General features: G+C 36.3%; 1 protein-coding gene across 2 annotated transcripts in view; it reads right to left on the reverse strand.

Annotated features, from left to right (window-relative positions):
• PCCA (propionyl-CoA carboxylase subunit alpha) overlaps positions 1-14,573 on the reverse strand; it is a 352,118-nt gene that overhangs the window by 67,585 nt on the left and 269,960 nt on the right. For both annotated transcript variants that reach the window (XM_022576840.3, XM_089899400.1), the window contains exon 20: positions 12,442-12,540. In XM_022576840.3, coding sequence (XP_022432548.1) covers positions 12,442-12,540 — 99 coding nt within the window. The remainder of the gene's footprint in view (positions 1-12,441; positions 12,541-14,573) is intronic.

Raw genomic sequence — 14,573 nt, forward strand, 5'->3', positions numbered from 1 at the left:
GACATATCTCAGCAATAAGGATTGATGTAATAGAAAACAGGGAAATAAGATTTCATTCAAAACTGGAATTTACTTCTACACAGGAAACAGGAATACACACTTTTCCCACAGTCTAGGATTAAGACAATTCAGTTTTAGAATCCATGAAGAACAAAGTACTCAATGCCTACACTGAATCTGAGGTATGCCAAAACCAAATACGAACTGGCCCCTTGATAAGCTAATAGAAAAAAGTAAAGTAAAATAAAAATTAAAACTTTCATCTTCATGAAACACATTCTGTCCTAAAATATTTTACCCCCTATTCTATTTTAAGTGGCACTTCACAGCTAAATTAAAACGTCCTTCTTTTCTTATTCTGATAGTCTGCTCCAACATTTACAAAACATACTCCTTTTTTTCTTTCTTTAAGGAAAAAAGTACTTAGGAAGACTTTGTTAACAAAATAATTTCAACATTTGTTAGAATCAAATTCATACAAAATTATTAGCAAGATTGCTCACTCAAAAAAAGCAAAAACATTCACAAAATTAAAAAATGTTCCAAAAATATCTTCCTAAGATAATAAAATCAAAGGCAATTTCACCTTTAAAAGTAATCTCACTGAACAGTATGGGGAAGAAACAGTAATAGTTTTCTTTTTTCCCTCACTGATTTCCAACTTGATAATATGTTTTAAAGGCCATTACTATGGGATTTGTCTTATCGGACTGCAGTGCAGCTGCTTGTATTATTTTCCATGTTTTCCATAATCAGTGTTTATACTATTCAAAATCCTCTTCTTCTGGCAGCTACTAAAACATAATTTTCTAGTTAACAGAGAGTAGAGGAGAAAAAGTATGTGTGTGGGGGGAGGGGATACAGAAAGACATTTTCCCATTATATTAAATTTTTAAAAGCAACTCCAAATCATAAAGCACATGCCACTAGAGACAAGAAAATGGCTAAGCTTCTAGACTACACTACAAAAGCAGGTAGACTTGCATCAAAACTAATATTTTAAATTATAGTTGTAAATACATCCCAGCTGTTAAATAGTGATTAAATTTTTTGAAGCATAGTGAAAGGAGTTATTTCTATTCTACTGGTGGGCTTGTTTCTAAGATGTGTAACTGTAATTGATGTTTTCAGGAATGTGAAAAGGAGATGGTTAATAATTACTCTTTCATTTCCTACTTCATTAGAAAAAAATACCATCCTCTACTTCTTCTAAGTTATATATTTATATATCCTATACATCCTAAATAGATGGTTTCCTATCACATTTGATGAGTCTAGAGTAATCACATGAATATAGGACAAAACAGCTAGTTACTGCTAAGGAGGTGGAGGGGTGAGGAGAAACATCGAAAAAACATGGGATACATTTATTTGGGGACTGAAAACTAAGATGATTACTTCCAAATCCACTTTTTTTTGTACTGGCAAAGTATAAGCAAAAATGTAAGTCGTTTCATTTAATTTTCTAATTAAAATATTATTAACATATTTATTTTAGCATCTATACACATACATTTATTAGGATTAAAACTAAAGTCTGTTCTCGGAAGTTGTGGGAGTTATTTTAATCTGAAAAACAGAAAAAAATAAAATAACATTTAAATTTAAACTTCTCTCCTGAAGTGGTGAGAAAATCCATTCATTTTCTTCAAAAACAGAAAATCAAGGTTAAATTTTTAAAATCTATTCAAATTCCGTGTGGACAAGAATTTGCAAATATATCACAGATACACATTCCACAAACATAACATCTCTTCTATTACATTCATGTGCTTGTGTAATATTCTATTTTACAAAAGCTCACTTGAGCATTTTAAGTTATCATGTTATATAATCTATTTAACACTGCAATCAATTCACAAGTAATCCATTTAATCTGGTATTCTGTAGTAAATAACATGAGATTCATGTGACACTATTCCAAATTTGTCTGCTTTAACACAGAAAATTAGTTCCACTTAGTTGAATATCAATGACCTATTCAATGCAGAATGCGATAGTGCTGCAATCAGCTTTGTACTGTTATTTATAATAAATTTATCTTCTCTTGAAAATATTTAAGCAAGAATATGAGAAATAAAAAGAAAAAAGCCTTCAAAGGTACACGACGAATAGCTTCACATCACACAAATGCGGAAATTGTTAGACCTTCTCAGGATCTCAAGATATTTTCAAAAGTATTTAGCTACTCTTCAGGCCTGTGGACAACCTGCTGTGAGCAGGTGGAGAGAAGAAATCGTGCCACACAAAGAAACAGGCCAATAGCAGTTAGTCGGCTCTGCTTGCAAATGTTCAAACAACGTGACTATGCAAAATGAAAATCCAGCATGTAAAACACTAACGAGAAACAGTATATTAAATCCCAGCAGACAAATTACATTGTAAGAAACCGAAAACTATTTGAGTTGTTCAGAGTAAAATTAAAGAGTCTCTTCAAGGTTAAAAAAAATTTACTTCACAGGAATACAGTCGTAGGAATAATAAAAAAGTTCTATTCATCCAGCACGTTCCATAGTCGGAAGGTACTTGGATGTGTGAAGAAAGCAGTGTTAAGAAAGCAGTGAGCTTAACACATATAGAACAGCAAAACCTTTTGTTTTGTTTCAACACTTTAGTTACATGCTCCAGATAGGAAATCATTCCACTTTTTAAAAATAGTTCTTATTTTTGTTAAGCTTCTAAATTAAAATTTTAAAAGGTTGTCACCTAGATGAGAAATTCACCTTCTGTTTTAAAATGAATTTAATTCATCTATTTCTAATTTTAAATAATAAAAACCAAAACTGTGGTTGACACATGGGGGGAGCCCTTTACAAAAATGTGTTTTTTCTTCTGTAAACACTGTCTGACTTACAAAAGGTTCTCTTTGTGAGCCATCTAACTAGCCACACATGGCCATTAAGAACTCGAAATGTGACTAGTGCAACTGAGAAACTGAATTTATAATTTTATTTAATTTTAAATACAGAAGTAGTATGATATATTTTCCCTTTTAAACACAACTTCATTGCTTTAGTACATTCCACTTTAATCGTTCCATTACTTATGTTATTGCTGTGATATACGCATCAGGAGTATGTTTCATTTCCGGTATTCCACTAATAATTTGTGTTTCATGTAGAAATGCTAACATTTTGGATATAGTGGGTTAAATAAACTGGATTAGAAAAATGAACTTCACTTGTGCTTACTTTCTTAACGTGGCTACTAAGAAACTTAAACTGCAAATATGGCTCATATTAGATTTCTATTGGACAATCTGTTTCATTCCACAACTTTTTAAATTGGTAATTTGGAAATCAGAATATATCTTTCCACAAAAGAATGAGAAAAGATTGTTAGTTTCTCAGATTATACCATTAAGACATATTTAATAAGTGCCATTACTGAGGGACTCTACATATGCAATGAAAACAGTAGGAATGTGCTGGTACACAACCAACAATAAATAAATAAATAAATATAACATACTATCATTTTATTTTCCTTGAATGATAATATTTGAGGGAAAATGGTTTCATTATTAGATGAAGAAATAGATTAAAAACTTTAAAAAATTCTAAAGAAGGCCTTTTAGTATCTTCAAGAGTTTTCAAGGTTTATATCCCCAGTTGTTATAAATTATTTCATTTCAAAATATATGACCTCTTCCCCCAGTCAGATAAATACATCACTAGCTCTATACTTAAAGTTATTAATAATGACTAGAATTTGTGTCCAAGAGCATGATTTTCTTGAAGAGAAAAAGACGTAAAGCAGCTCACACATATACTGGAGTAAGAGATGGTGTGAAGTAGACTCAACTGAGCCGTGACTAATCAGTGCCACTGGGGGAAAGAGAGTGCAAACAAGGTGTGCACACACCTTGCAAAGGCGGAAATGAGGAACAGCCTGAGGTGGACCCTTTTCAATACCTACCAATACCTATCAATACGTGGTACTGTTAGCCTTCAGCAGCTCAGGTGCTCCCACAGCAAATGAAGGCAAACAGGAAAGCCACGTGCTTGACTGGAAAGAGTCGCGCTACATAAGGAAGGGACTTCTGTGGGCAGGTCCTTGGGAGCCCTCTTGTCTCTCTTTGCTCTCAAAGGAGCTGCAGTGATTCTGTATCTGCAGAGATCAACCAGTCATGTTACCTAATAGAGCATGGATTTTGCGAATGTTGGAAAATCAGGAATTAAAGAGAATTGATAAAACGGCTAGGAAGGCTATCTGACGAACATAGCTTAATTTGACGACGGCTTAAAAGAAACAAAATCTAAATCTTAAAATTAAAGTATAGATAAGGCAGATTTATTTCTGAGGTTACAAAAATGCAAGATGACTATCCATTCATCCACCGACTCATCCATTCATCCAGTTACTGAGCTTCCACATGGGCCAGGAACTCAGCAAGACAGTGGAAATTCAAGGTCAAATCAAATAAAAACTGAAACAGGTAATTTAGATCAATTAAAAGAATTCAGTAATTTATAAAATTCATTATCCACATAATGTACATGCCAAAATACAATTTATTTTTAAAGAAATTAATGGATAATATTAAGCTCATGAGGTTTACCAATGAAAACCGGGAAAGTGAAAAGACAAATGTAATCTGATTGGATAAACAGGGAGCTAATTACTAAAACAAAGGTAATGCTTCCTCCCCAAGTAATTTTGTCTAATCAGAAAAAGGTTACCTAGAGTGCTACTTTCCATGTAGTCACAGGGACTCAGCAATAAAACTAAATAGGAACTAAATACCCACATATCCTTAAGATGGTAGACCAAGCCACCTACTAGGACATGCTAAGAAACTATGAAACCAGCAAGAGAATATGAAAGACATTAAAAACTAATTAGAGGAGGTGGAATTCTTAAGCTAAGAAATCAAGGTTGAACACTTTATGCCAAGTGAAAGGAATTCACGAGAATGATTTGATTTTCTATATCTCCTGGATTGTGAGGGACACCTAGGGAAGATAAGCAATGCTTTTGGTGACAGAGAAAGAAGATTTTGGTGAGGCAAGGATTTTAACTATTTCTTGTGGCCCGGATGTGGATCATGGAAAAGAGACCCAGGCTGGGTCATTATGGGAAACCCTGCCTATCAAGAGGAATAGGAATCAGGAAAATACAGAGCAGGCGTTATGGGTTCTACAGGTGAGGAATTCTCCCAAACCCACAACAGTGTCCTAGAAGACACCAGCCAGCTTTGGACGTCTGTCATTCCCCAAAAGAATGAATACCAGATTATATCTGCCCTGGTCAACCTACCTCCTCCAGCCGTGTGCCACTCATTCTTACACCATACTGCAACTCTGGAGAGACCCCAGATAGCAGGTGGGAAGTGGAAGAGGATATAAAGCAAGAAAGAAGAAAGCAACACTCTCATCTTCCCTATAAACATTTCTCAGTCTGAGAAATTTTACCAGTTTTTACCAGGAGAGGTTTTACCAGTCTTGACATTACAATGAACTAGACTTTTAAACACACTCTCTGCCAAATAGACTATGACTTGCTTACTACCTGGTAGCAAGTGTACAGACTGAGAATTGTACATGAGTTTATGCAGGGGAGGAAAGAACTGTAAAGCAATTATACTCTCCCCACCCCCCCCGGCAAAAAAAAGAATAAGTTGAGAGAATGAGTTTGAAAGAACAGTTGTAAGAAAGTTGCTTCTATTGGCACTAAAAAAGCTCCATTTATCAGTTTTACACAGTAAAACTGATAAAGAAATGGCAAGTATTGGGAAGTACCCTGAATGCTTTCTCAATAACTATCCCAAAAAATCCTGTTCCACAATGAGATACCACTTGATATCCATTAGGTTAGCTATTACAAAAACGAGAGCAGTAACCAGAAAATATCAAGTGTTGGTGAAAATGTGGAGAAATTAGAATCCTTGTGTGTTGCTGGTAGGAATGTAAAATGGTGCAGCTGCCGTTAAAAACAAAATGGATGTTTTCAAAAAATTAAACTAGAATTACTATATGATCCGGCAATTCCACTTGTGTGTATACACCCCAAAGTACTAAAAGCAGGGACTAGAAGAGGTATTTGCACACCCATGTTCATAGCAACATTAGTCACAACAGCCAAAAGGTAAAAACAATCCAAATGTCCATCAACAGATGAATGGATAAATAACAGGAAAGAAATTTTGACACATGCCACAACACAGATAAACCTTAAAGATATTACGCTAAGTGAAATAAACCAGTCACAAACATATAAATACTATATGAATCCACTTACATGAGGTACCTAGAGTAGTCAAATTCATAGGGACAGTTGCCAAGCAGTGCGGGGAGGGGGGAATAGGGAGTGTTGAATGGGAACCGAGTTCCAGTTTGGGATGACAAAGAAGTTCTAGAGATGAACGGGGTGACGGCTGCACAACAGTGTGAGTGTACTTAATGTCACTCAGCTGCACACCTAAAATTGGTTAAAATGGTAAATTTCGTATTTTTTAATTTATGTATATTTTACCACAATTTAAAAAATCCTGTTAAGGTTTCAAAATAGTGTTGAAGGAAGAAAAATCTAATTAAAGTGCAGCAGATTTAATCCCAGATTGGCATAGAACTCTGAATTTCTATCCTTTTTTCCTGCTTTTAGAAATTGGTAGATGATGGGTGGCTTGGTACGTAAAAGCACAGAATGCAGGGTTCACTTTCAAAACCTTGCTTTTAAGAGGATAACCACCTAACAACGATAGGGAAGGCCATAAAAACCTATTAGAAAAAAAATTTTTAATGGTCAAAGCAGAGGACCAGTGTTCATTGGAGACAGAATTTTGAGGTCACTATGGTACCCCGCTGTACGCATAGAGAATTCAACAAATTGTGTCAAGTTTAATCAGCAACTGCTCCCAAACCCAACCCCCTCATTTCTGTGCACTTCCAGCACCCCAGTTTAGGGTCCATTACCTCATGAGTGAAGTAATAGGAAATATCTTCTAAATGAACTCCTTTCCCACTTCCCCCTTCAATTCCTTAACCCCTCTTTTATTGTAAAGACACTCTAACCTCCCACAACAGCATTTTTTTTTTCTTGGCTCAACAGCGTTTTGATGGACATTACTTCCCTCTACAAAACGTTTCAATAACATCTCCACTGGTGATTGAAAAGCACAGGCTCCTTAGCCTCCCATTCATAACTTGCCTCCTCCAACCTGTTTTCCATGCTTAGCTCACATTACTTCCCTATTTGAATGATTCCCAATCTACCTCCCATTTCATGAACATGCTTTTCTAAGGTGTATCTCAAATATCATCTGAGACCCTGGTCCTGCAAAACACCCACACCCACACCCACACCCACACACACCCTCTTTAAGGGGCTAGGGATTCCCCAGAGATAAATGACAAATGAAAGTAATCGACACAGAGCTCATGAAAGCAAATATAGTGACCAGAACTTCATATTAAGGAAAAAGTCACCTTTTTGTTTACAATTAATTGAGAAATATTTTACAGAAACAATAAGCCTTTTAAAGAATTCTGGGGTTGGAAAGGTGAGAAGGTGGCAAACTACTTAGGGAAAGAAAAGCAGGTTTGTAGGTAGTGCTGGTGCAACTGGTTATCCATATTTTAAAAACTAAACCTGGATCTTTCTTAACTCACACCATGTGCAATATTCAATCCCAGAAGGATTAAGGGTTTAAATGTGAAAAAGCACAACATAAAAGGTTTAAAAGAAAATAGAGCCAAGTATCTTTATGAGCTTGAGAGTAGAAGAGGATTGTTTAAACAAATACAAAATACACAAACCATAAAGGAAAAGACTGAAAATTCTCATATGAAATCTCAGATTTAAAACTTCACTCGTATAACTTAAAAAGGGAAAAATACAAGCTACAAACTGGGAGAAGTTGTTTGTAACACATATAACTGACAGAGGGTCAGGACACACAATATGAAGAACATTTATGAACCAGTAAGAAAAAGACAAACAATCCAATAAAAAATTGGGCAAAAGCCATGAACAGGTATTTTGCAGAAGAGAAAACAGGACTGTCAATAAATATATTTTTAAAATGCTCATTGTCATTACTAATCAGGGAAATAAAGTATACATTAAAAACACTGAGAGAGATTATTTAAACCCACCAGTCAGGAAAAACTTAAGTCATTTGGATACCAAGGGTTCATAGGACATGAAGAAAAACTGTTAAGGGCACAGATTCCTGGCTTCAAATTCTGGTTCTTCCATTTACTAGCAGGATGCCTTGGGCAAGCAATTTAGCCTCTGTAAGCCTCAGTTTCTCCAACTACAAAATGAGAAATAATACTAGCGCATATTTTATTGACTTGCTGTGAGGATTAAATAAATTAATGCAAAGAAGTGCTTAGAAGAGTCAGTGCCCGGCATAGCAAGAATACAATAAAGTCAGCTTGTTGTTCATACTGCTAATGTCACCATCTTCATAACTACTGGTAGCATGTAAATTGGTACAACCGCGTAGGGAAAACCATTCGGCAACACCGTGTAGGGTTAAGGGTGCATATTCCCTAAACCCAGCCATTCTACTGGCATATTCCTTGAAGAAACACTTATTTCAAGAGGAAACACGTAGTAGAAAAATGTTCACAGAACCATTGTTTGTGATGACAAAATAAATAATACAAATGTCTACCTAGGGGAAAAAGAATAAACAAATTGTGGTAATTAACATGATTTAATAACATATAGCATGGAAATAAACTAAACTACATTCATAAACATAGACCAAACTCACAAACATAACACTGGAGGAAAAAGCAACTTAGAGAAGCATAGAGAATATGGTCCCATTTATATCAAGTTCAAGAACACGAGTAACTAAATAATACATTGTTTACAGTTTTACTCTATATGTAAATATCCATAAGGAAAAGGAAGTGCTAAGTTTAAATATCGGGATGGTGGTTACCTCTAGGGGCGGGAGGAAGGAGGATTTACTCAGGGGATGCACAAAAGAAAGTCAATAGCATTGGTAAGGTTTCCTTATTTAATCTGGATGGTGGGTAAACAGCCTCATTAAGTTATTCTTTACCTCTTATAAGACTAATACATGTTACTTTGTGTATAAAAACTGTTTCAATAATAAAAAATTTAAATGTATATACAAAAATCCAAGGAAAAAAGAACAGCAGTTATTACTGTAAAATCGCTTTTGAAAAACACCTGTGGTAATATCCATCCCATAGTTCTTCTCTGAATTTACCATAAACAAGGGCAAGAGAAATACAAACCAACACATTTCATAGCTATTTGCTTGGAGGTAATGAGCTGAAACTCTTGGGCAATGCTGCCCAGGAAGTCAGCATAGACACAAAAGGAGTTAGGAGTAAACACTGACGATCTATCCATGCTTCAGGGCAGGTGCAAGAGAAATCAACAAAGATCACTGTGAGGTCACCAGTTCTTTCTGTCCTGTGGTTCTTTCAGACCCCTTCCTCATACAGTGCTCTTCATCCCGACTGTTGCTAATATTTTCCAGGAAGAATGATTTCCCATTTTTCTGATACCTCCTAATTCCTCTCTTTGCCTCCAATCTCACTCTTCTTCGATCCATTTTCCACAATGGAACCGAAAAAAACTTTCTAAACTCCAATTCTGTTCATACCATCACTTCCTTAGTTATAACTCTTCCATGGGTCCCGCTGGCCTAAGAATAAAGCAGAATCTGTACTATGTAACTGACAAGTCTTCAAACGACTTGGCTCCTACTTAAGTCACTTCGCTCATCACTTCCAGCTTATCTTCTGATTACAAAAGGTTAAAGCTGTGGTTCTCAAACTGTGGCCCCTACAGCATCAGCACTACCTAGGAACTTAGAAATGCATGCCTAGCCCAGACCTACTAAATCAGAGTAAACTTTGCAGGTGGGTCCAACAATCTGAGTTTTAACAATCTTCCACTTGATTCTGAAGCACACTAAATAAAGTCTGAGCAGCACTGGTTTACAGCACAAATGAGAGGTAAATTAGTACCCGAAGAACTCTGTGGGAAAATTGAAAAGTACTGTACAGCATAGTGGTTAGAAGCACACAGCCTGGGGTCACAGTGCCAGGGTTCAAATTTCTGCTCAGCTTCTCCCTGGTACTGTAATCACAGGGAAATTACTTAGCCTGCCGTAGCACAGTGCAGTGGCTGACAGATCCTACAGCAAGGCTGCTTGGATTTCAATCTTGGCTCTATCCCCCATTAGCTATGTGACCCTGAGCAAGTCACCTACTGTCTCTGAGCCTCAGCTACCGCATTACAGAAGTATAAATAATAGCACCTGCTCCATATAGTTGTTGTGAAGATGAAATGAGTTAATATACGTACTATGCTTAGAACTGTACCTGATACACATTAAGCACTGTTTATTATTATAATTATTATTAATTTCACAGGGACCACATTATATTTTGGAGATAGAGAGTCAACACTGAGTGCTAATGCCTACAGAGAGTAAGTAAAACTCACCTGTTCTGATGAGGAAAAATTTTCCTCATCTTCTATTACGGAAGTGACTTTTTCTTTTTTTTTTTTTCCCCAGGATACCATTCATCTCTCTGAGCTTACTTTTTTCCAGTGAAGGAGCACGTAACTGGAAGGAATGACCTCCTCCAAAGAGGCATGGGGTCTGCCTTGAGGGCCATTTGTTTCATAATAATACTTCTTTTTTAAGCAAAGCACTTATAAGAATGAAAAGGGATTTACTGAGCATTATCCCTATGCTAGTGAAAATACTTCTAGGGATAATTCCAAATACATACCCAGTGTTAATTTACCTAGAAACTCTACATGTAAAAGTGCTATTAAGACACCCACCTGCACAGTCATTAAGAACACTGAAAATAACATGATACAAAGATTTGGAAAGTAAAACTTTGTATCTCTCTCTCCTCACTACCAAGAGGTCCTACTATGTCCCCCAGACCAAAACACATGAATGTCAGCCACAGTACATCCAGTGCAGAGTATATTCTATTAACATAAACAAGTGTTAACAAAACCATGTTTTCTGAAGACATAATAACTGGATCTCAGTGATATGAAATTATGCAGTGAAATTTTTCCAAGGGTCTCCAAGTGTTTAACCTCATACTTAGAACATGAAAGAAAATATGAGAGAGAGAAAATATACTGGAGCGAGTCACAAAACCAAAGGCAAAATAAGGGCTCATTACTGAGAGTTCAATGCTTCTTGTGACCATAAAGGTAATATACCAATTGAACCCTGAAAATCAGTTTTGTCATTAATATGTATTGAGATTCTGGAATCCTCTGTCCCACGGTTTCTAACAGAAGTATATATGAACCTGGTGTACAGTAATCTTTAAATGTGATTTTCTTGATTTCTCTAGGCTTAAAAAATCAGTTTCCTGTGTACAATCAACTTAAGGGAATGTGAAAAGATTTTCATAGAAAAGAAAAAAGAATGAGCATTTAATGCTATGGAGAGTTTAGGATTTTTATCCGCATGTGATAGCCACATGTTCTGTGCTGTTTTGTTTTGCTTTTCCTGGACCTCAACTATGTGGTGAGGTAAAGGAATTTTGGCAGAACCTCTTTTCGTGATTTTCTACTTTCAAATGAAGGACACTGCTTACAAAGAACATTCAATCAACTCTGGATTTCAAGGCACCTCCTCAATACAACAGATTTTATACTGGGGGGAAAAGAAAGGTTAACAAATTAAGATTACTTAATTTTTAAAAGGCATTGAGGGACTTCCCTGGTGGCGCAATGGTTAAGAATCCGCCTGCCAATGCAGGGGACACGGGTTTGAGCCCCGGTCCAGGAAGATCCCACATGCCGCGGAGCAAGGAAGCCCGTGCGCCACAACTACTGAGCCTGTGCTCTAGAGCCCACGAGCCACAACTGCTGAGCCCGTGTGCCACAACTACTGCAGCCTGCATGCCTAGAGCCTGTGCTCCAGAACAAGAGAAGCCACCACAATGAGAAGCCCACGCGCCACAACTACAGAAAGCCCGCGCGCAGCAACGAAGATCCAACACAGCCCAAAACTAAATTAATTAATTAATTAATTTAAAAAGGCATCGATGTGCTATGGCAAGTCAACCTGAACAGCTCTGCTTCTGCTGATTTAATACCACACAATTCCGATTACAGGGGAAAGAAAGGTAACAAAGTCAGTCATATTTTACAACTAAAAACCCACAACGGCAAAGAAAACTGCTAATCTTCCGATATTTTTAGAAAAGCATGCAGGATGCTTTATAACAAAGTATAATATATAACCTTCCCAGACTGCCTGAAAAAGGAACACATTGATTCCTCAGAATAGGACTTAACTCAAGATCCTCTAAAATAAGAAAAAATGTTTTCAACTATAAAATGTATGAGGTGGATAAAATGTAGGTTTTCCATACTCTATCTGTAAGTATTAACCACACAGGTATTGGTAAGGATTCTGGACTTGATGGAGCCCTCTAAGTACCTCACCAGAACATTTACCTGTATCATCCTCTGCGTGCCATCAACGTTGACAGACAATAAGGGTGAAGCCAGGTTCCACGCGCCGGTCACATTTAGTTTCGACTCATCAACTTCCACCTGTTGTGACACCAAATAAGACTGTTACCATGAAGAAAGACAGAAAACTGATCTCAAGTTCACTGCTGCATACAAAGCAGCAGCCATTTTAAACAGATGGCTCCCCAAACAACCTGTCATGTTTACTGCTCTCACCATGAAAGACAGGGTCCAATGAGAGTCTTCTCAGCCATCTCTGGGGAGAGGTGAGGACCTGGGCACAGCTGCCTCTGGGTACTGAGGTTTCAAGTGATTTCCAGTAAGTAACAAGCAGCCTTCTAAGTCTAACCCTATCCGGCGTGCTACATTTACTGCAATTAGACGAGTAATGCATATAAATGCCAGTGACATTTTGCGACCCACACAACAGGGCTTGCACATAATATCCTCTCCAAGGACCGACAAAGAACTTTTTCTGTGTTAATTTTAATGAAGGACTATGCATTGTTATCTTAATTAAACAGAAGCTTTAATTAGGCAAAAGTTTTTGGCGTTGAATATCAAAAGTCTATTTGAACTTTGCAAACTTCTGTCCTATTTCTGTCCATCATAAATGATTTCATCCAGTCGTCATTCAAAAAGTTACCTCCAAAAGCCCATTATCTTTTAAAACAGATATTCTTAATAGAAAAATTTTATTATTCAAATAAATAAAAGTAATTGAAAGAAAAAAACCCTCAAAGCTAACTTAAAAGTACCATTCCTTACTTCTTCCTTTTCATTCACTCATTTGCTAACTCTTCAGTGTGAGAAGTAAGCGAAAATAACACTACTTTAAGTCTACAGTAAACAACCTAACAAAGAGAGATTTAAGTTTGCTGAAGTTTCAAAATAAACCTGTGGCACAGCCAAGATACATGATCCCTAACAATTCTTTCACTATCAATTCTCTTAAAAGATACTCACTCACTATAATCAAAGGCACACAGACTTAACACTGTTTAGAAGAATACGTGTGTACCTATATATTTAGATGTATATGTTTGAATAGGTATTTATGTATATATATTTCCGCAAAGATATGTTATTGGCTATGGACTGAAGTATCAGTAGGACATGTATCACACACTGGCTTGCGTTTCTGGGTTTAGTGGCCTCTCTGTACCCACAGTACAATCCAGCTACATGGAAGAAAAAACAATGGCTTTGGAATCACACTGACTTGGGTCTCACTTGACACTGCTGCTCTATCAAGTGCAAGCTGTTTACTAAGTTGGAGTATTTAACCTCTCTGAGCTTCAGTTCCCAAACCATAACACAGTAAAAATAGCTATCTGAGAGGGGGGTGCTCTAAAGATTAAATAAGTTAACATATGAAAGTCTCTACCAATATGCCTGTCATGGTAGGTCCTAAATATTTTCTCTCTTCCCCTGTCTCTAGTAATTTTACTGTCTTACCTTTAAACTAGTTTTAAAAATAAGGCCAGATAACCATACTATCTCATAGATTACTTACTACTAAAATACTACATGATAAAGGTCTGAGAAGCAGAAAAGGCTATAGTTTTGATTAAAACAGCACTGATACATTTTAAATGATCCTATTTAGCCCTTGCCCCCCAAATTAAGTATCTCCTTATGCAATGAAAGATTTCCAAAAGAAGCTCTTAGCAGGTAGAGTTTTACAAATATTAAATGCTAAAAAGATCTTCTAAAACTGAAATATTGCTTTAAAATGTTTCTAAATTTAAAAGTTTAAAAAAGCTCGATAATCAATTATAAAAGTTTTATTTGTTAAAAAAAAGTTAGAGGTTGTAAAGAAAGGTTTTGAATGATAATCATTTAAAATTTGTTATCTGATATTAATTTCCAATCAACAGGGCTGACAATGAAACCGTAATTGCTATCTTTGGGGCACATGAAGGGGAACTGAGGAAAGAATCTAATCTACTCAAATCATGTTAGAGGAAGAGCCAAGTTGTTACACCCTGAAATAAACCATTTTTATGAATGTCAAAACAAACTGTGATATATCCATATGGTGGAATATTATTTGGCAATTTGAAAAGGATGAAATACTAGCGCATGCTACAACACAGATGAACCTTGAAAAC

Source organism: Delphinapterus leucas, chromosome 18, assembly GCF_059928025.1.
Source record: "Delphinapterus leucas isolate spDelLeu-1000000601 "Yukka" chromosome 18, BTC_Dleu_Yukka2, whole genome shotgun sequence".
In the NCBI taxonomy this organism is placed as follows: Eukaryota; Metazoa; Chordata; class Mammalia; order Artiodactyla; family Monodontidae; genus Delphinapterus; species Delphinapterus leucas.